This window comes from Podarcis tiliguerta (genome assembly GCF_965153285.1).
Source record: "Podarcis tiliguerta genome assembly, chromosome: 14".
Lineage (NCBI taxonomy): Eukaryota > Metazoa > Chordata > Lepidosauria > Squamata > Lacertidae > Podarcis > Podarcis tiliguerta.
Genome location: NC_139547.1, coordinates 14,820,074 through 14,839,654, shown reverse-complemented (window position 1 = coordinate 14,839,654; position 19,581 = coordinate 14,820,074). Strand labels below are relative to the sequence as shown.

Genomic DNA, 19,581 nt, shown 5'->3' with positions numbered 1-19,581 from the left:
CTTGGAAGATCAGTAGCACAATTCTAGTTTCCCCTAGCTATATTCTTGAAGGAGCAGGAACCCGGAAAGTATCTAATATGGTCAATCTTACTCAGATACAAGTGATCGCCAAAGAAGAAGATGACAGCCTAAATAATCAAAAGAAGAAATTAATGTGTAAGTTAAATCAAAATCAAATGTTCAATGACTTCATTTATTTCACTATAGTAATTTAGAAACTTTGCTCTGTTTCTCTCACCACCTGCCTATGGTTTCTGTACCTCATTGTGGACCTTAAGAAAAAGAGTTAAAGGGCAAAGGAAATGGAAATAACTCTAGGCACTGTCACTGAATGAAACTTAGGCATACTTCTAAACATCACCACTCCTCAGGAACAAACCCACTGGAACTGCTTCTGGAATCATATATTTTGCCTTTAGTGAAAAATCAGATTTTTTTTTGTATCCCTGCATTTGATCAGTGATATTTACTGAAACGAGTTAAGTAACTAGCTGTTAATATGGTTAAGGGTGTGTGCCTTTAAATCACAACTGGTACTTGTATTAAATGAGTTGTTCCAAAGAGGAGGAGAAGAACACAGATGGTCCTTTGGTAACTGTGGATTTGGCACATCACCTTTAAACAGATTGTTAGGCCAATAGTAACATCTCCTGTACGAAATGTGTTGTGTATCAAGCCTGCAAGCTTCTTAATAAACAAGGGCTTTGGGTTTTAATGCACTGCTTGTTGGGGAGTGGGGGAAAACCACTGAAAGGAGTTAATGTCTGTCCTTCTGCTGCTTCCCCCAATGTGGCTCTACAGCTTACACACAGTACAGTGGTACCTTGGTTCTCGAACTGAATCCATTCTGGGAATCCGTTCAACTCCTGGAATGGTTCAAAAACCAAGGTGTGGCTTCGGATTGGCTGCAGGAGCTTCCGAAAGTCAAGCAGAAGCTGCGTCGGACGTTCGGCTTCCAAAAAACGTTTGCAAACCGAAACACTTACTTCTGGGTTTGTGGCATTTGGGAGCCAAACATACAAGTACCAAGGTGTTCGAGAACCAAGGTACGACTGTCTAATAATTGCTTCATTTGCAATGTAAAGTGCAGGGCTCAGCTGCGGGCAGAGGACCCTTAATTCCGTTGCAAGCCTTCCAACTTTAGTTGGAAGGAAATGCACCTTTTCTCTGCAAATGTATGTTTCTCCTGGTAAATTTATTTCAGAATCCAGCAGGAAACTTTTGCTTGGCAGTACCAAAGCTGTCAACCTGAAATGGACATAGAAGTAGTCATTATAGTAAACCTGCTATTATAATATTACCAAAGCAATTTTACAGCTTAATTTAGACCCAAACATGTTTACCATTGGCATCCTGCTGAATACATTAGCCTGGATTTTTTTTAATTTTTTTTGGTCTACTGAAATATTGTTCCAATCATTTTTTTAGTAAACAGTTACATCACCGGGATTAAGTCATCCCTGACGGTGAAGTGCGCATTCCTATAGAGTGAAACAGCTGAACTAAGTTTTACTATGTTTAAGAAAAGAGACTCTATGTTGGCATTTTCCCTGCTTATTACAGTCTGAAAACATTTCTATTTAGAGGCAACGGGCTCAGTTTTAGTTCAGGCAACAGTCCCATAACAGTCCAGCTTTTTTTTAAGTGTCAAATTTAGCAAAGAAGTGGGGGAAGATAAGAGACAGAAAATCCCCCCAACAAAACAATATACGCTGTCAGTTCGCATTGAAAACATAACAGCCATCAGTACTTCTCTCTAAAATATGTAAGTTGATATAAACAAACATCCAAATTAGTGCTTATAAAAAAATATGCTCAAATGTAGCAAGGGCAGTAAAGTCCCTAGACCATTTGGAGTCTCTTGGCAACCATAAGAGAGATTTGCCTCAGATGATAAGTCATGGGTTTGGATTTAGGATTGAACTAAAAAGGACAGGAACATTTTGCATTCTTACAAACAAACAAAAAAAACCCTCAAGCCAACTGTGCAATTTATTTAATTCAATTGTTACTAATAAGTTTAAAAGAATACAGTACAATGGATCATAAGGAATATTTTAGGGGACAGATTTTTGTTATTCACATGAAAAATATACAGTTTTGCCTTAGTCTTTTCCTCCTGACTTGGCATTTTTTATCAATTTGTACATAAACGAGAAGAAGAAAAGGAGGTTGTCGTACTGTCCTTCATATTTTTCTTTCAAGAATTCCTTATGATAGTCGACTAGGAAATAATAAATTGCTTCGATGGTAGACAGGTACGTCTCTGGCTTTCCTTTCTGATGACGCCAAAAGCAGGTTTTCCGCGACTTCAGTTCAATTTGCAGCAATCCTGCATTAAGAGAGGTAACGAAACAGAACATGTAATAATAATAATAAATTAATAATAAATTTTTATTTATATCCCGCCCTCCCCAGCCGAAGCTAAATTGTACATATGACTCAAATCAGCTACTGGTAACAGACTGATATAGCAGTTCTCAACCTGTGGGTCCCTAGATGTTGTTGGACTTCAACTCCCATCATCCCTAGCTAGCAAGGCCAGAGCTCAGGGATGATGGGAGTTGTAGTCCAACAACATCTGGGGACCCACAGATTGAGAACCGTTGCCAGACGCTCTCAGGCAGAGGGGAGCTCTGGTTACAGGAAGCATGCAACTCCCTTGTTACAACAGCTCAGGTGGCTACTGGTCTGTTTCCAGGCAATCTCAAGTGTTGGTTATGGCCAAGGCTATCTGAAGGAACCTGCCCAGGCTTTTAAGATATTTGGTCCCACCACCCTCACAGGCATGGTTGGTGGGAAGACAGAGAGGACCTGGTTGGTGGCTGCTCACAGATTTTGAAACCCCCTTTCTAGAAAAGTTAGACAGGCTCCCTTCTAGTTGCTTTTCCACTAGCATAGGCATAGGCGAACTTGACCCTCCAGATATTTTGGGAATACAACTTCCATCATCCCTAGCTAACAGGACCAGTGGTCAGGGATGATGGGAATTATAGTCTCAAAACAGCTGGAGGGCCGAGTTTGCCTCTGCCTGCGCTAGCAGGTAGAAGCTTTTTAATTCTTTATTATCTTTTTATATAGGTTGGAAACCGCCCAGAGTGGCTGGGGCAACCCAGTCAGATGGGTGGGGTACTACTACTACTACTAATAATAATAATACAGTGGTACCTCGGGTTACAGACGCTTCAGGTTACAGGCACTTCAGGTTACAGACTCTGCTAACCCAGAAATAGTACCTTGGGTTAAGAACTTTGCTTCAGGATGAGAACAGAAATTGTGTGGCGGCAGGAGCAGGAGGCCCCATTAGCTAAAGTGGTACCTCAGGTTAAGAACAATTTCAGGTTAAGAATGGACCTCCAGAACAAAGTTCTTAACCACTGTAATAAATAATAATAATAATAATAATAATAATAATAATAATAATAATAAATTTATACCCCGCCCATCTGGATGGGTTTTCCCAGCCACTCTGGGCAGTTCCCAATATTAATAATAATTTTAAAAAGCAACAAAACATCAAACATTAAAAACTTCCCTAAACAGGGCTGCCTTCAGATGTCTTCTAAAAGTCAGAGAGTTGTTTATTTCCTTGACATCTGATGGGAGGGCGTTCCACAGGGCGGGTGCCACCACTGAGAAGGTCCCCTACCCTCTGATGATGATCATTAATTCCAATCAGCCTTTGAGAACTGACTGTTTTTTAAGGAAAGGGTTTTAATAGTGCTGTTCTATTTTTATTACCCATATTTCAATAGATTTGTTTCTTATATTTTTAAAATTCTACTAGAGTTTAATTACTTTTTAACGTTAACCTTTTATCCTTTTGTGTTTTATCTGTGTTGTTTTGATTTGTGGAAGCTGCCTTGAGTCCCGGTACACGAAAAAGGCAGGATATAAATAAATATAACGACAATTTCATTTCTCTAATCAGGAAACCAGTCCACTTAGGGGCTGGATGCAAGGGACTGTACCTGGTGTTGGACCACAAGGCATTTAATTGCAACTAGAACCATGCCCATGTATAGCTATGGGGATCCATTGCTTCATCTGTATGGATTTGTTCATGCATAGCAGTAATGAGACTGATGTGTCAAGCACATCCCTTCGATTTGCACTTTTATCAATCTGTAGCACTGGGCTTTAGAATTTGGTATTAACATACCTTGGAGCCTCTCATCTGTGATTATTTTGTTCGTTTGATTCCAGGTGCTATCAATAAATACAATTCTCTTCAACGGAGCATTTCTGCTCATGCTATGAAACTGGTGTTCGCCCAAGTCGCTTTCACTGCCCGACTCTGTTTTCGCACATTTGAGGACTGGTTCTGCTGATGAGTCCTCGTCACAGCCAGCCTTCTTCTTAGATTTGTTTTGCAAACAGAGGGGAATGTCATTTATTGAAACTGAATTAGGCCCAGGAAAGATAAGTGCAATCTAGAAGAAAAACAGACACAATGTTGGAGTTATTTGGGATGGGAGGGATCCGTGCATGGTACCACAGCTACTAAAAAAACACCAGAACTACCTCTCAGCACAGCATCTTCATAAACACTAATGTCAACAGAAACCAACAAAAGAGCAAGTGACAGGGCTGTAACATGATCCTCCCTCTCATAAAACATGCAGGAAAGAATGGATAGATGCAGGGCAGACTTTTTGCCTGCTCACAAGCTGGACTAACTAATTTCTCTGACACCCAGAAGCAAAAACTGCTGGTGGGCAGGGTGTGGGTGTGTGTGTTTGTGTCACATCCTACCTACCCCTACAGAAAGTGAACTTGTCGCAGTATTATTACTATATTTTTTATTTTATTTTATTTTATTTTATTTTATTTTATTTTATTTTATTTTATTTTATTTTATTTTAATTTAATTTAATTTATACCCCACCCATCTGGCTGGGTTTCCTCAGCCACTCTGGGCAGCTTCCAACAGAATATTAAAAACAATACAGCGCCAGACATTAAAAACTTCCCTAAACAAGGCTGCCTTCAGTTGTCTTTTAACAGTAAAATAGTTGTTTATTGCCTTGACATCTGCTGCGAGGGCGTTCCACAGGGCAGGCACCACTACCAAGAAGGCCCTCTGCCTGGTCCCCTGTAACCTCACTTCTCGCAATGAGGGAACCGCCACAAGGCCCTCAGTGCTGGATCTCAGTATCTGGGCTGAACGATGGGGGTGGAGAAGCTCCTTCAGGTATACAGGACAGAGGCCGTTTAGGGCTTTAAAAGGTCAGCACCAACACTTTGAGTTGTGCTTGGAAGTGTACTGGGAGCCAATGCAGATCTCTCAGGACTGGTGTTATGTGGTCCCGGCAGCCACTCCCAGTCACCAGTCTAGCTGCCGCATTCTGGATTAATTGCAGTTTCTGGGTCACCTTCAAAGGTAGCCCCACATAGAGCGCATTGCAGTAGTCTAAGCGGGAGATAACTAGAGCATGCACCACTGGTGAGACAGTTTGCGGGCAGGTAGGGTCTTAGCCTGCGTACCAGGTGGACCTGGTAGACAGCCGCCCTGGACACAGAATTAACCTGCGCCTCCAGGGTGCCTCAGAACAACTCAGAAGTCCCCATGCAGTATTCTATTCTGTCCCCCCCACCAAGGGAAGTATTAAGAATTTTGCAGGCCTTCCAACTCGTCACAGAAAAATTCTCTTGAGGAAAAAGGCCTTGTCCTTGTGTAGAGGCATTGCCTCCCTGCTCCCTCTCATCAGCTAAGAGCTCACATTCTCCTTCCTTGTTGTGGGGAAGAGATTTAGATCCAGCTCCTGCCTAATTATAATCTAGCTGGCTGGGGCAAGTCCCTATCAGGAACCTAGTCCGGGGAGACCCCAAATTGTTCAAATGGACTAGGGCATTTAGGGCAACACCCCTGGCCTGCTTAGTTTGGTGCTCCACCAATGCTTCCTTCTACCCCGTACTCTAACCATGCCAAATCTCCTAAGAACCATCTTTCTCCACATGACTCTCAAACTCTGTGCAAGCATGGCTCTCACTGATGTCTGTTTTTACCTTTCTGTTTTTATATATATATATATATATATATATATATATATATATATATAATTACATAGTGGGATGTGGGTGGCGCTGTGGGTTAAACCACAGAGCCGAGGACTTGCCAATCAGAAGGTTGGCGGTTCGAATTTCCGCAACGGGGTGAGCTCCCATTGCTCGGTCCCTGCTCCTGCCAACCTAGCAGTTCGAAAGCACTAAGTGCAAGTAGATAAATAGGTACTGCTCCGGTGGGAAGGTAAATGGCGTTTCCCTGTGCTGCTCTGGTTTGCCAGAAGCAGCTTAGTCATGGTGGCCACATGACCCAGAAGCTGTACGCCGGCTCCCTCGGCCAGTAAAGCGAGATGAGCGCCGCAACCCCAGAGTCGGCCACAACTGGACCTAATGGTCAGGGGTCCCTTTACCTTTATATAATTACATAGCAGTATATAAATATTTTAATAAGTAAATCTGGAGGGCCACAGGTTAATCGTCCCTGGTGTAGACCTACGTAGGTGCATACATATCCTTCCCTCTGTAGGTAAAGTATCTCCAGAGTAGATATTGTGTACATCAGGTCTTAGAAAAGCAAAAAGTATAATATCTTGCCTGTCAAATCAGGAGGAACCCAATACAAGTGGCAAATGCAATATAAAATATGGTAACTGGGCAATTGTGGTGTATAATTTAGAGAAGTGGAGAGTGGGGGAGCAAACAAGCCACTTATTTTTCCCCTTTTCTATGTGCAGAAGGGATTCCGAACTCCAGGTGAGCCCTGATATTCTCTTTGTGGAAATTTGCAACACTAGCAGCATTGTGGATTTCATAGGCATCAGCAAGAAGGAAAGAGGAAGGAAAAAATCAAGTATCTCCCCCATGCTACTTCTAAACAACCCCTTACTTCGTGTCTCATTCCTTCGTAGTCTGGAATACAAGGATATGTGTAAATGGTAACTTCTTCGGGCGCCAGGAGCTTGGCATGTACAGCTGTGCTTTTGCCATCCGTTTCATTGGGATGCTTAATGATGTCAATTTTCAATGGAAGCTGCAACCAAGAGCACAAGTACATACATTGGAGAAAAGGCACTCCCCATTCCATTTCATAAGAAAAAGTAAGTAACTGGCTGAACATTTTGCATTTGGGTACAGGCAGCAGAGGGGACGCGGGTGGCGCTGTGGGTTAAACCACAGAGCCTAGGACTTGCCGATCAGAAGGTTGGCAGTTTGAATCCCCGCGATGGGGTGAGCTCCCGTTGCTTGGTCCCTGCTCCTGCCAACCTAGCAGTTCGAAAGTATGTCAAAGTGCAAGTAGATAAATAGCTACCACTCCGGCGGGAAGGTAAACGGCGTTTCCGTGCGCTGCTCTGGTTCACCAGAAGCGGCTTAGTCATGCTGGCCACATGACCCAGAAGCTGTATGCCGGCTCCATCGGCCAATAAAGCGAGATGAGCGCTGCAACCCCAGTCGGTCACGACTGGACCTAATGGTCAGGGGTCCCTTTACCTTTACCTTACAGGCAGCAGTGCACAAGATACACACACTTTGCATCAGTGCATATTAAAAATCACTGCTTTCCTCAGCAGATCTGCTTAAAGCAGTGGGAACACACAATGACCAGACAACTTCCACCAAAATAAATTGTTTTTGAGCCCTATGGGTCAAAGCAGCAGGGTGCAGACTGACTGAATGAAAGATGTTACTGCCTTTTACCCAACCTACTCTAACTGGAGGTCATCTCCAAGGTCTCAGAAAGACAACTTTCCTATTAAAAAGGACCTTGGATAGCAACTGATTTGCAGTACTAGGGATTTCATCCGGAATCAGGGCCCCCTCTTCTTCTTGTACCACTAGAGTTTGGCAAGCCTGTAGCAAGCTCTGAAGAAAAACAGAGTTTTGGGTTGCCGCAGCTTGTTTTTAAAACTATATTGCAAAAACATGAGTCTCACTTCATTCTTCCCCAGTTCGTTTATTAGAATGATTCACTGTGACCAAAACTTGCTAAAATTGACAAATTAGATCAAAAATAAGATATATCTTGCACTAACCTTCACAACAGGAATTTCTCCAGTGGGAACAGTTTCAACTGGAACATAGCATGTGTAACAATAGAACATCCTTGAACTATTACATCTGGGACATTTTGATCTCCCTTGTTTTGGGGCTCTTTCAAGAACCGTCTGAGGCGCTAGATGCAGGTTTTCAAGTGGTGTTTCCTGCAACATCGACGTGGTCTGTGAATCTAAACTATTCAGGCCTTCAAAATTTCTTTTTATTCCCTGGTGGCTCTTTTGGTCGTCTTCTGAAATCACAGGTGAATTGAAAGACATCTTACTTTCAAGTAATATCCTTGGACCTGTTACAGGGAGAATAAAAATCACAGCGGCTTTCAACAAGGGCCAATTTCCACAGAAACATTTTGACATTCACAGCAAAACTTTTATGATTTTAGATCAACTTAAGTCAATGGCTATTTTGATTTTAAAAAACAAAAACAAAAAACTAGGGGTGCTTTTGAAGGTCTTCTTTTTTGGAACACTTTATGGTGGGACATATCTTCTGAGGACTGGGTACAAGATTGCAGTCTTAATGTCTCCCTGATGACTGCAAGTTTCTCATACACGTATCTTCGGGGGGGGGGAGACGTGTATTTAATTTAGTACATTTGTTTAGTGCTGACTGGGCCTGCCAAAAAGCCAGATTCAGCTTCTGACGTGACACCGCTAGCCTGCATTTAGGTTACTTTGCAGTGGAGTGTGCAAAACACCTAATTCAATGCATGACAGTGGCTTAGGAGGAATATAGGAAGCTGCCCGATACAGAGTCAAGCCCCTGGACCATAGCTCAGCACTGTCTGCAATGATTGGCAGAGTCTCTCCCAGCCCTACCTAGAGACTGTCTGCATTTAAAACAAACACTCTTACCAGTGAGCTACAGTCCTTCTTCCCCACATTTGGCCATAAGGTAATCCAATGGAAAGCAGGGCCTACCTTTTGTCCTACATCTCTCATAGGCAGATTGTTGGAATTATCTCCTGCTTAAGCCTTGATCGTTTAAACATCTGCTTCTCGATAGTTTAAATATCTGCTTCTCTAGGGTTTCAATTCTAGGGCCTAATTGATGAGTAAAAGGTAAAGGGACCCCTGACCATTAGGTCCAGTTGTGGCCGACTCTGGGGTTGCGGCGCTCATCTCGCTTTATTGGCTGAGGGAGCCGGCAGACAGCTTCCGGGTCATGTGTCCAGCATGACTAAGCCACTTCTGGCGAGCCAGAACAGAGCATGGAAACGCTGTTTACCTTCCCGCCGGAGCGGTACCTATTTATCTACGTGCACTCTGATGTGCTTTCGAACTGCTAGGTTGGCAGGAGCAGGGAGCAACGGGAGCTCACCCCGTGGTGGGGATTCAAACCACCGACCTTCTGATCGGCAAGTCCTAGGCTCTGTGGTTTAACCCACAGTGCCCCCCGCGTCCCTAATTGATGTGTAGAACACAATAATTTCCTACACTGTTATGACAATGTGTTTTTTTAAAAAAAACAATTTAGCTGTATTTGTAAATGTATTTTGCTGGGCTTCTTATGTTCCTGTATTCTTATGTTCTAAGTCACTTAAGGGCCTTAGCAGGCCCTTAGGCAAACACTTTAAAAAAATTAGGTAACTAGGTAGACAGACACATATGCATAAATATGAATACATTAAAGTGCTTGTCTTCAATGGCCGAGACAAAATTACAGATAAGCAGGTTATTTAGCTTATAACAGTGCAATCTTATATATGTTTACTCAGAAATAAGACCCACTGAGTTCAGTGGGGTGGCTTAGCTCCAGGTAAATACATGTACCACAACCCAAACTTTGGAAAAGTCAAGTAGCGCTACAAATGTAAAAACAAAGCAATTATAACATTTTCTCTGTAAACATTGTCCACGGAACATTGCTAGTTTATATATTTTGCCAACCGTCTGGAGTTAACATTTGTAATGGCTGTTTATGTAGTGGTACTTTTTAAAGAAAGCGATAACTTTCCAGCTTCACAAAACTTGGAACCGTCACTTTTCTTGGTGGAAGAACACAGCAACGGTACTAAATTTGTTTTTGTTGTTTTCATGTAACAAACCTCACTTCCAATTTGCAGTTTTAGTGCTTTCACCTCCTGAATGGGGGGGGAAATTTGAGTCCGTTTACTCTGGAAAGCTCGCGAAGTAAGCATCTCAGGTTTGGGCTAAAACCTTCTAACCACGCAGATTCCTCAGCGAGAGAGCAGGAAGTTATTTTAATTTGTTATGCATTCCCAGCCTACAAACTGATTCGTTTTACTATAATGTCTCATGGCAGATTGGTGTTTAAATCTGAAGCCCCAAAGGGCTGTCATTGAGACCATACGGGTGAACGCTGCTAACAAAGGAAAGGCAAAAACTTCCACAGTCTCCTGAAAATGTACCTGCAAAGTTGTCACTCTGAATTTACATTGCTTGAGACAAGTTAACATATGCAGCACCTATGCCACACATTACATGGAGGGAGGGGGATATGTGCAGAGGAGTATGAAACTAGGAAATGTACAGTGGTACCTTGTTCTCAAACGCCTTGGGTCCCAAACTACGAAAACTGGGAAGAGTTCCGGTTTTCAAATCTTTTTTGGAAGCCGAATGTCCAATGCGGCTGTCGGCTATTGTTTCCGGGGCGCATGCACCAATCACAAGCTGCGCCTTGGTTTTCGAACATATCGGAAGTCAAACAGACTTCTGGAACAGATTAAGTTTGGCGCTTCAGTTTTTGCTATTTATTTTGCGTTTTTGTTTTTGAGGCTTTTCTGGTTCTTTGGTTTTGGAACTGTGTGGAACCCAGTTCAGCTACTGATTGATTGATTGATTGATTGTGTGACTGCGGGAATGGATAAAAGCCCCCCATCCAAACAATGACTATTATCAGTGCAGGTAAGAAAAAAAAAATAATTGTAGTTTTTATCATCTACAATACTGTCTTGTTTTATAGTACAGTACATTGATTATTGCTTTCATTTTATGGATCAATGGTCTCGTTAGATAATTCATGTTAAATTGCTGTTTTAGGAGTTGTTTTTAAAAGTCTGGAATGGATTAATCCGTTTTGCATTGCTTTCTATGGGAAAACGCACCTTGGTTTTGGAACGCTTTGGTTTTGGAACGGACTTCCGGACATAGCTGTCAACCGTCTCTTATTTGGCGGGAAACTCCCTTATCCCAGCGGCGTGTCCCGCTGTTGTCCCTTATTGATGATGTCCCTAAAATTTCCTGGGTTCCATGCTCGCCTGGCTCGGGAGGGAAGAAGCGGCTCAGGGTCCTCTGCCGCGAGAGAGCACGTGCGCACAAGCTGCTGCATCTCTGTCTCTCCCTTTCCCCCCTCAGGGGTGTGTCGTGAGGAGATGGGTGGCGGCGGGCAGGCAGGCAGCCTCTTGCGAGACTTCGCCAAGCTGCCAGGGGAAGGTAAAGAAATGACTTCCACATGTTCAGGAACCACACTGGTAATTCACTGGAGTGGTACAATAACTGGGTGTTGTTTGCAACCCAAGCAGATCAAAGCAGTTGGAGAACTCTGATTTCCCCCAGTGACCCAGTCCTTATCTTCATTGTATCTTGTTGCCTACTCAAATCATCCCTGATCACTGGTTCTGCTAGCTAGAAATGATGGGAGTTGTAGTCCAACAACATATGAGGTCCTGAAGTTGAGAAAGGCTGATCTACCCAATGTGTGCTCTGTTGTTATAAACACAGCCTTAAGTGACTGGATAGTATGCAAATATTCTTGCAGTTGAGGAGACTCCAGGTTTTCATTTTTCCTCATAACAAAGTTTAGGCATCACATTGACTAGATGCCCAAGGTCAAGTTGCCTGAAAACCTGTGCCCAAATTGCTTTAAGCTCCAAAACACGTCTTTGCTTAACTTTATTAAGCACTAAGGCCTACGTGCATTTCCTTGAGGGTAAATCCTACAGGGTAATCAACACTCTAAAATCAAACTGTAAACCTGCAAGCCCAGGAGAAGTACATTGTTCTTCACCAAAATTACTGGGGCCTGCTTGCTCTAAAAGCACTATTTTGATTTTAAGGCCGCAATCCTATGCATACTTACCTTAGAATATACCTCAATGAAAACAATGGGTAAACACATGCTTGCTTGAAAGTAAGTTCCATATTGGATCCATCAGAACTTTCGAATGAATGCATTCTATGTTTTGCATCACTGCTCTCTTTTTGGTATATAATTTTATTAAGTTTTCTGTTTTACAAGTTAAAATACTCCTTTTACATCCTTAAGACATCAGTGACTTCCCTTCTACTCTTTCCATGGCTCATTTTACATATCATAAATCCCTGAATACAAGAAGTAAGGTTACAGGGAACCAGGCAGAGGGCCTTCTCAGTAGTGGCGCCTGCCCTGTATTGCCCCCCCCCCATCAGATGTCAAGGAAATAAACAACTACCTGACTTTTAGAAGACATCTGAAGGCAGCCCTGGTTAGGTAAGTTTTAATGTTTGATCTTTTATTGTGTTTTTAATATTCTGTTGGGAGCCGCCCAGAGTGGCTGGGGAAACCCAGCCAGATGGGTGGGGTATAAATAATAATAATAATAATAATTACAAAAACTATACTGTTCAGTATTCCATTATTGCATCCATCAAATCTTGTTTACACTTTGGAATTTATCAGCTCTTAAGCTGATCGCTCGCACTGCGTTTTTATTATGATGATTATTGCTGTGCGTTCCTGTTGCAAACTGGTGCGAATACAAAACAACAACTGTAACGATCTCACGCATTACTATCGCTATTATTAAACCATGCACAGGAACGGGCAAAGAAGCAACTTGGGAGAGGGTCCGAGGAAGATCTTCGGGGCCTCCAACCCCCCCGCACCCCCCCCGGATCCCCAAATAAATAGAGAGCAGCACTTCGGTCTCGTTACAACGAGCACCCCTTTCCCGAAGAAAAGGGAAAGCAACCTACTTTTTGCAAAGCCTAGGGGTTCTTCCCTCCGCCTCCTCAAGGTTGGGGGGGTGTCAGTCACAGCCACTGCACCGTAGAAAACGACGTCTGTCTCCGCTACCACCGCGTTGCAGCAGCAGCAGCCGCCGCACAAACACCCATACCCGGAAACGTGCGTGTATATATCTTTGCGTAGCTAAATATATATATATTTGTCGAGATACCTGCCTCGAGGTCGGAACTCAAGTGCCGGGGCCAGCGGGGAACGCCGGAAGGATTTGAGGTGGAGGACGGCGGGCGACGGGGGACGGTTGCTAAGGCGACTTAGCAACGCCGAGAACGGACTTCCGCCACGAGCGGCGGAAAGAGGCGCTGACTGGGAAAAGGGGGTCGTGCGCAAAGGCTCCATGGCTGCCTCAGAGAGCAGTACGGCGCCCACAAAGGTCGGGGGGTTAAGATAAGCCTTTCTTTGAATTGAAGTACCTCCTGAAAGGCTTAACAGCGCGCATGTTTACTCAAAAAGCCCCTCTCCCTCTGTTCCATGGGACTTGCTCCGGGTAAATGCGCACATCTGATTTCTTTAGGACCAAGTGAGTGGAACATGCTGTGGAAAGTGAGACCAGTGAAGGAACATGCTTAGGATTGGGCCATGGGCCTAGTCAAGGGGTGGGGCAGATGCTGCCCTAAATCCTCAAAATAATAATAATTATTATTATTTTTCAGTTAAGGTAAAAGGTAAAGGGACTCCTGACCATTAGGTCCAGTCAAGGCCGACTCGGGTTGCGGCGCTCATCTCGCTTTATTGGCCGAGGGAGCCAGCGTACAGCTTCCGGGTCATGTGGCCAGCATGACTAAGCCTCTGTTGGCGAACTAGAGCAGTGCATGGAAACGCCGTTTACCTTCTCGCTATTTATCTACTTGCACTTTGACATGCTTTTGAACTGCTAGCTTGGCAGGAGCAGAGACTGAGCAACGGGAGCTCACCCCGTCACGGGGATTCAAACCACTGACCTTCTGATTGGCAAGCCCTAGGCTCTGTGGTTTAACCCACAGTGCCTATTTTTTATTTTAGCCTCATTATAACAATACCAAAAGGGATGCGGGTGGTGCTGTGGGTTAAACCACAGAGCCTAGGGCTTGCCAATCAGAAGGTCGGCGGTTCGAATCCCTGCAGCGGGGTGAGCGCCCGTTGACCCAGAAGCTGTACACCGAGTTAAGCGCCGCAACCCCAGAGTTGTCCGTGACTGGACCTAATGGTCAGGGGTCCGTTTACCTTTTATAGCAATACCAATTTCTTCTTTGGCGATCACTCGTAGCCGAGTAAGATCGTCTTCCATAAACACGGTTTTAACAGTGAGTCCGTAAGTGACTGTGGAGGCCAATTCTGGATCCCCATGTCCTTCCACAGTGGGGTCATTGGTTTCCGGGCAGGAGTTGATCACGGTGTGGATTTGCCAAGCATGCTTTCCTCTTAGCACATTTCTCCCTTGCGTCCTGAGTTCGAGTGTCTTCAAAGCCCAAGACCATACCTTTGGTAAAGGCTGTTCTCCAACTGGAGCGCTCGCAGGCCAGTGTTTCCCAGTTCTCAGTGTTTATATTACATTTTTTTAGATTTGCCTTGAGACAGTCTTTAAAGTTTAAACCTCTTGACTAATAACAATCATTGAAATACTGAATTATATAATTTAGATACCCCCACATGGTAGAATTGATGGTTTGATGATTTTCTTTATTTCTGCATTCCAAAATCTTATTAATTTAAATTACAGTCATAATAATAAGGACATGACCGGGGAGAGGGGGCACAACCTTAGTAAATAAATCCTCAAAAATTCTTAGCCGAGGTTCTGCCCCCTTAAAAAAACGCTCAATAGCTTTTGGAAATACTCTTCCCAAAAAACGCTCAATAACTTTTTGGGTCCACCCACTAACACAAATCTTGGCTACTCCCATGGATTGGACTGCTAATAGATGCCTGTTCCCATGTGAGGGGGCTTGCTGCCTAGTAAACGAATGCATCCCATAAATACAGTGCTTTTTTAATAGAAAAAAAATGTGGTGGTACTCGCCATTAAGTTGTTACAGTCCTTTTAACATGAATAACCCCACCCCCCGGGGCAGGGGGAACCCTGCAGAAATATATATGACTAAGAGCTATTCTGGGATCGGTAGTTGCAGATTTCCTGCTGTGAAAACAAGAGCAATTTAGTGGTAGCACTTTGGATATGTTTTGTTTGCTAGAAATAATTTTTACACATATAGCATCTGCCACATGCAGAGTGGGGTGGGGGTATTGTGCACCAGGTTGTGAGGCGAATAAGTGTGCAGCTTCTTTTTTTAACCATCTCAGTAGTCCAGTTTATTTTATTTCTATTGGATTTGTTTACAGAAAGTAACTCAAAGTGGCTTACACAATAATTGTGTACAAACCAGCTCATTTTTGCATTGGGAGGATCTCTTCTCTAGCTGTTAAATGGAAGGAAAAACGACAGCTAGATGCTTTTGGCTTTTATGCCTTTTGATGGATCGGAACTGCAGCCAGAATGTAAAAGGCAATGTTTCAATCTATGTCTTGTATTTGGTATAATATTTTATGGCCAGTAGCATGTTATACACCCATTTCCCCTCTGGCACAGAACAGCTTCCTTTCTTATACTAAAAACCCATACTTAAGGCCATTATGGCCGTTGTCTGGCTACTTGAACAATGAAATCTTTCATTAGATTCCACCCACCTCAAAAACAAAACAAAAGCACCTCCCAACAATATTGTGGCAAGCTGAAACATGACTTTGGCATGACGTAACCTGATTTTTGGAACGATGGGTCCAAAGTGTGCCAATTTGGACACCTCTGAATACATCCCCAACTCTTTTGGATGGGACATTGCCAGATTTGGTGTAATGGGCCAGACCTGCTCCAAGTTGGATGGCTCTGAAGGTATTGTCGCCTAATTTGGTCTGATGGTTCCCAAGGGGGAGCCAGTGCTCTTAGTCTACATTTGGATGCCAGGCATCATTTTGAAACAAGGTGGTGGAATGAAATGTGACTTTGGCATGACATTGCCCAATTTAGCGTGACGATTACAAGCAAGGCTTTCCAATGTGGAAATGGTGTTTTGTGGCCATTTTTGGATGCTTTTGGATGCACGCACGCACACACAGAGCCCCAAAACTCGCACAGCCCTTTTAAAAATCAGAATTTTCTTTGTGTTTTTTTTTTAAATTAAATTCCTAGGCAGCACCAGGCATTCCCCATTAGTGCATTCATACTTTGTGATTCCCAGCAACTGGTATAGTGAGGCATAGTACCACTGGCAGTGGAGGTAGAAACATAAGCTCTGGGAGTGTTTGATGCATTTGAACCTCAAATAAGCATAAGGATTCCCAGCTTGGGTGGCTGTGTAAACCAGTCCTGTATCTCTCCTTTCTTGTTAGTCTTCTGCATAATTTCTTGTGTTCCTTTATTTTCAGTGTTATCTATTCAGTGTAATGCCTCCCTCTTTCATATACTAATTATCAAAACCCAGCAGTAGACATCACCGACTTGCTGTTGCTAAATTGAGCACCTAATATTTCTTTTACTGGCATGCACCATTTATGGAGGGTTTCTTTTGTAATACAAATGTATCTTTGTTTCTAGGCAGTGCCGCAGCCTCCTCGCACATTTGAAGAATTTTTAGTCTCTCAGAAGTTGGTAGGTAGTTTTAAAAAAATAATAATACCCGTATGTATGTGTGTTGTGGGGGGAGGGGGGTTAGGTCTGGGGAGAACAAAGTTTTGAGCAAGGACCTTACGAATGTATACCCTGAGAAACAAGTTTAAATGAGGATTGCATTTCAAGCCCTCAGGCAGTGGAATGTAAGAACAGTGCAGAATTGGAAAAGCTTACATAGAAAGGCGCTCCTGTGGTTATTCTACATTTTTCATATGCAAGTTTTGGAAGAAATGTAGCTGTTGTTACCCATTTGTTTTTTGGAACTTACGCTTTAGTGATTTCATTGCCTTACATTTTGTCCGATTTTACCAGTGTGATATATTGGATAGTGTGCTAGACCTGAACAAGGAAGAACATGGGTTCAAATCATCTCTCTGCCATAAAGGTCATTGTGTGTGCAGCTTTGGATAACTCACTTTCTCTTACCTAACCTACATTACACAACACATAGTTGGGACTTTGAAATTTGCTACTGCAAGATGAAGTGATAGCTGTAGGCAGTACTATACTAAAAAAAATATATGATCCATTTGTTTTATTTATTATATACCGTATTTTTTGCTCTATAAGACTCACTTTTTCCCTCCTAAAAAGTAAGGGGAAATGTGTGCACGTCTTATGGAGCGAATGCAGGCTGCGCAGCTATCCCAGAAGCCAGAACAGCAAAAGGGATCGCTGCTTTCGCTGCGCAGCAATCCCTCTTGTTGTTCTGGCTTCTGAGATTCAGAATATTTTTTTTCTTGTTTTCCTCCTCCAAAAACTGGGTGCGTCTTATGGTCTGGTGCGTCTTATAGAGCGAAAAATATGGTATTTACCACCTTAGTTTCTATCCCACCTTTCTACACATGGCACTCAAGGTAGCTAACAACAGTAAATCCATTATTTAACAAAACATTCACAAACTTGTTAAACATCACTATACTCTAAAAATCTATTAGCATTTGTGAATAAAATTTATTTTAGTGGAAGAATTAAGCACATACATTAACCTCTGCTATTCAAGTATACTGGATAAAGAAAGCAAGTGCTTAATTTTGGTGTGATGATTCTGTGTATGTATGCATGTAGGTGTATGGGTGTGTCTCTGTGTATATATAAATATTTGTTCCTTAACATTATTGTTTGTCAGATTTTCAATAACTGTTATTATTGCAGGATGATTGGCCACGGTTTCCCTACATGCCAGAAATGGATACTCAGCCTTTGGTTGCCAAGTTAAAAAAAGACTATGCCTTGGAGACTATTACAAAGTTTCTTCATGACAATGCTCCAATATCCACTAAAATTATCTCTGATTTGGAAAAGAAAATGGATGAATGCAAAATGAGAGTCCATGAACATGCTGATGTCGTACTTTATTTGGAATCTAAAGAATCAGAAAAAGATGACCAAGAGGGTGTTTTTATAGAACAAGGTAATAATTATCCATTGAGTTATCAGTTACAGCCAATATCCAATTAGTGTCCTTCTGCTGAAGACATCCACAGAGAGGGAGACAATTTCAAGTGATTCCTTTTCCTCCCTGCAACCTCCCTACATACTCCCTCGGGAGCAGATTTTTGGTGGGGTGCAGGAGGCAATGGTGAGTGAAAATTCCTGAAAATTGCCTTCCTCTTCATTGCCTTCTGTCTGTGAAGGGACACCAACTGCATACCACCCCATTATAAGTTTCACACTTGGAAACATATCCTTATTTTTTAATGTTCAGTTGCTTGAAGGAACAGGTTTTAACTGTGTAATGTTTATTATTTATTTGCATAGGGGAACTAAATTATCAGCCCAGGTTTAGATATAATGCCAAGTCAAACCATGGCTTAGCTCAGAGCAGCAGCAGGAATGGAGGATAATCAAAGCAGCTATGGCCTTATATCTGGGAGGTTATTTGTTCATGCTAAGTCATCGTTTGGCTTCATGTTACGTTCCAACTGGGGCTATGTAAATAATATCCAGAGGGGGAGCTGTGCCAGTCTTTTGCAGCAAAAACAAAAGAATGTTTCACAGTATTCTCTCTATGGTAGTGTAAGGGGTCTAGTGCTAGTGGACAGGTGAGTTTTAATGTTGTGCAACAGAGGAAGCCAACGTGACAGTTGCGCAACATATTATACATATTGCACAACAAAGTTACCAGCAACCAGCTTATGCATTCTCTCGTGCAACATTCCGCTGGCAAATTTTGCCAGCGGAACAAATATACTGCTAAATGACTCACTTAGTGCTACATTGAATGCAACTAAATTGAGTCTTGCATCACCTTAAAATAAATATATTATAAGCTTTCATTGACTTCAGTCCACTTCAACAGATGCATGAAGTATTATAAAGATATAGATATATTGGTAAATAGTGAGACCAGAGGGAAATTAAATGCAGAAAACTACACAGTGGATCATTACATAATAAACTGTTGTAATTCACCAAACTGTTGTTGATGACACACACGTCCTGACATTACTCAGCTAATTAACACAAGCTCCTTATCCTCTGGTAATATTTAGACAACATTTACTGCCCAGAACATTAGGCTCAAGAAGTGAAGTCTGGCTTACACCAATAGAGATATATTTTCCTTAATAGCCAAAGTGATTTTTCAAAGCATGTTTACATCTCATCTAAAAACATTTCCCCCTAAAATATGAGTGGTGTTTTACTCTAGTCATTAGCATTACTCCCTGAAGTACCCCACCTTTCCTTAAAAACAATTTAGGAGAAATTTAGACATCATTACAAACACATTTACTACGGAACAAGTTCATTCAGTGGAACTTACTGCTGAGTAAATGTATGCAAGAATTTGAATTTGTGGTTGTAGGAAGTATTCTACAATTGTGTACTGAAAGTGGGTCTGTGGTCCAGCTGTTAAAAGCTACTACAGTGGTTCCTCGGGTTAAGTACTTAATTCGTTCCGGAGGTCC

The 19,581-nt window shown here is 42.5% G+C and overlaps 2 protein-coding genes across 10 annotated transcripts in view; one reads left to right on the top strand and one right to left on the bottom strand.

The window, feature by feature from the left end:
- Window positions 1–1,573: 1,573 nt before the first annotated feature.
- DTWD1 (DTW domain containing 1) lies at window positions 1,574–13,362 on the bottom strand (the record flags this gene model as incomplete). Of its 6 annotated transcripts, none has more annotated exons than XM_083412217.1 (5): window positions 1,574–2,332; window positions 4,163–4,433; window positions 6,893–7,036; window positions 8,037–8,344; window positions 13,182–13,362. In XM_083412217.1, the coding sequence occupies 5 exons, from the start codon at window positions 13,360–13,362 to the stop codon at window positions 2,106–2,108; spliced, it is 1,131 nt and encodes a 376-aa protein (XP_083268343.1). In that variant the 3' UTR covers window positions 1,574–2,105. The 6 variants fall into 6 exon arrangements, with proteins under 6 accessions (XP_083268343.1, XP_083268346.1, XP_083268344.1 ...); XM_083412220.1 differs by having other exon boundaries at window positions 13,178–13,207; XM_083412218.1 differs by lacking the exon at window positions 13,182–13,362 and adding an exon at window positions 12,975–13,165.
- Window positions 13,285–19,581, top strand: part of FAM227B (family with sequence similarity 227 member B) — a 106,910-nt gene continuing 100,613 nt past the window's right edge. For 2 of the 4 annotated variants that reach the window (XR_014504573.1, XM_083412085.1), the window contains exons 1-3: window positions 13,285–13,396; window positions 16,595–16,648; window positions 17,825–18,083. Coding sequence is in view for 3 of the 4 variants with exons in the window: in XM_083412085.1 (XP_083268211.1) it covers window positions 13,361–13,396; window positions 16,595–16,648; window positions 17,825–18,083 (349 nt within the window). In the remaining variant the exon portion in view is untranslated. Of the gene's footprint in view, window positions 13,544–16,594; window positions 16,649–17,824; window positions 18,084–19,581 lie in introns of all 4 variants that reach the window. The other 2 variants (XM_083412086.1, XM_083412087.1) reach the window with 2 other exon arrangements.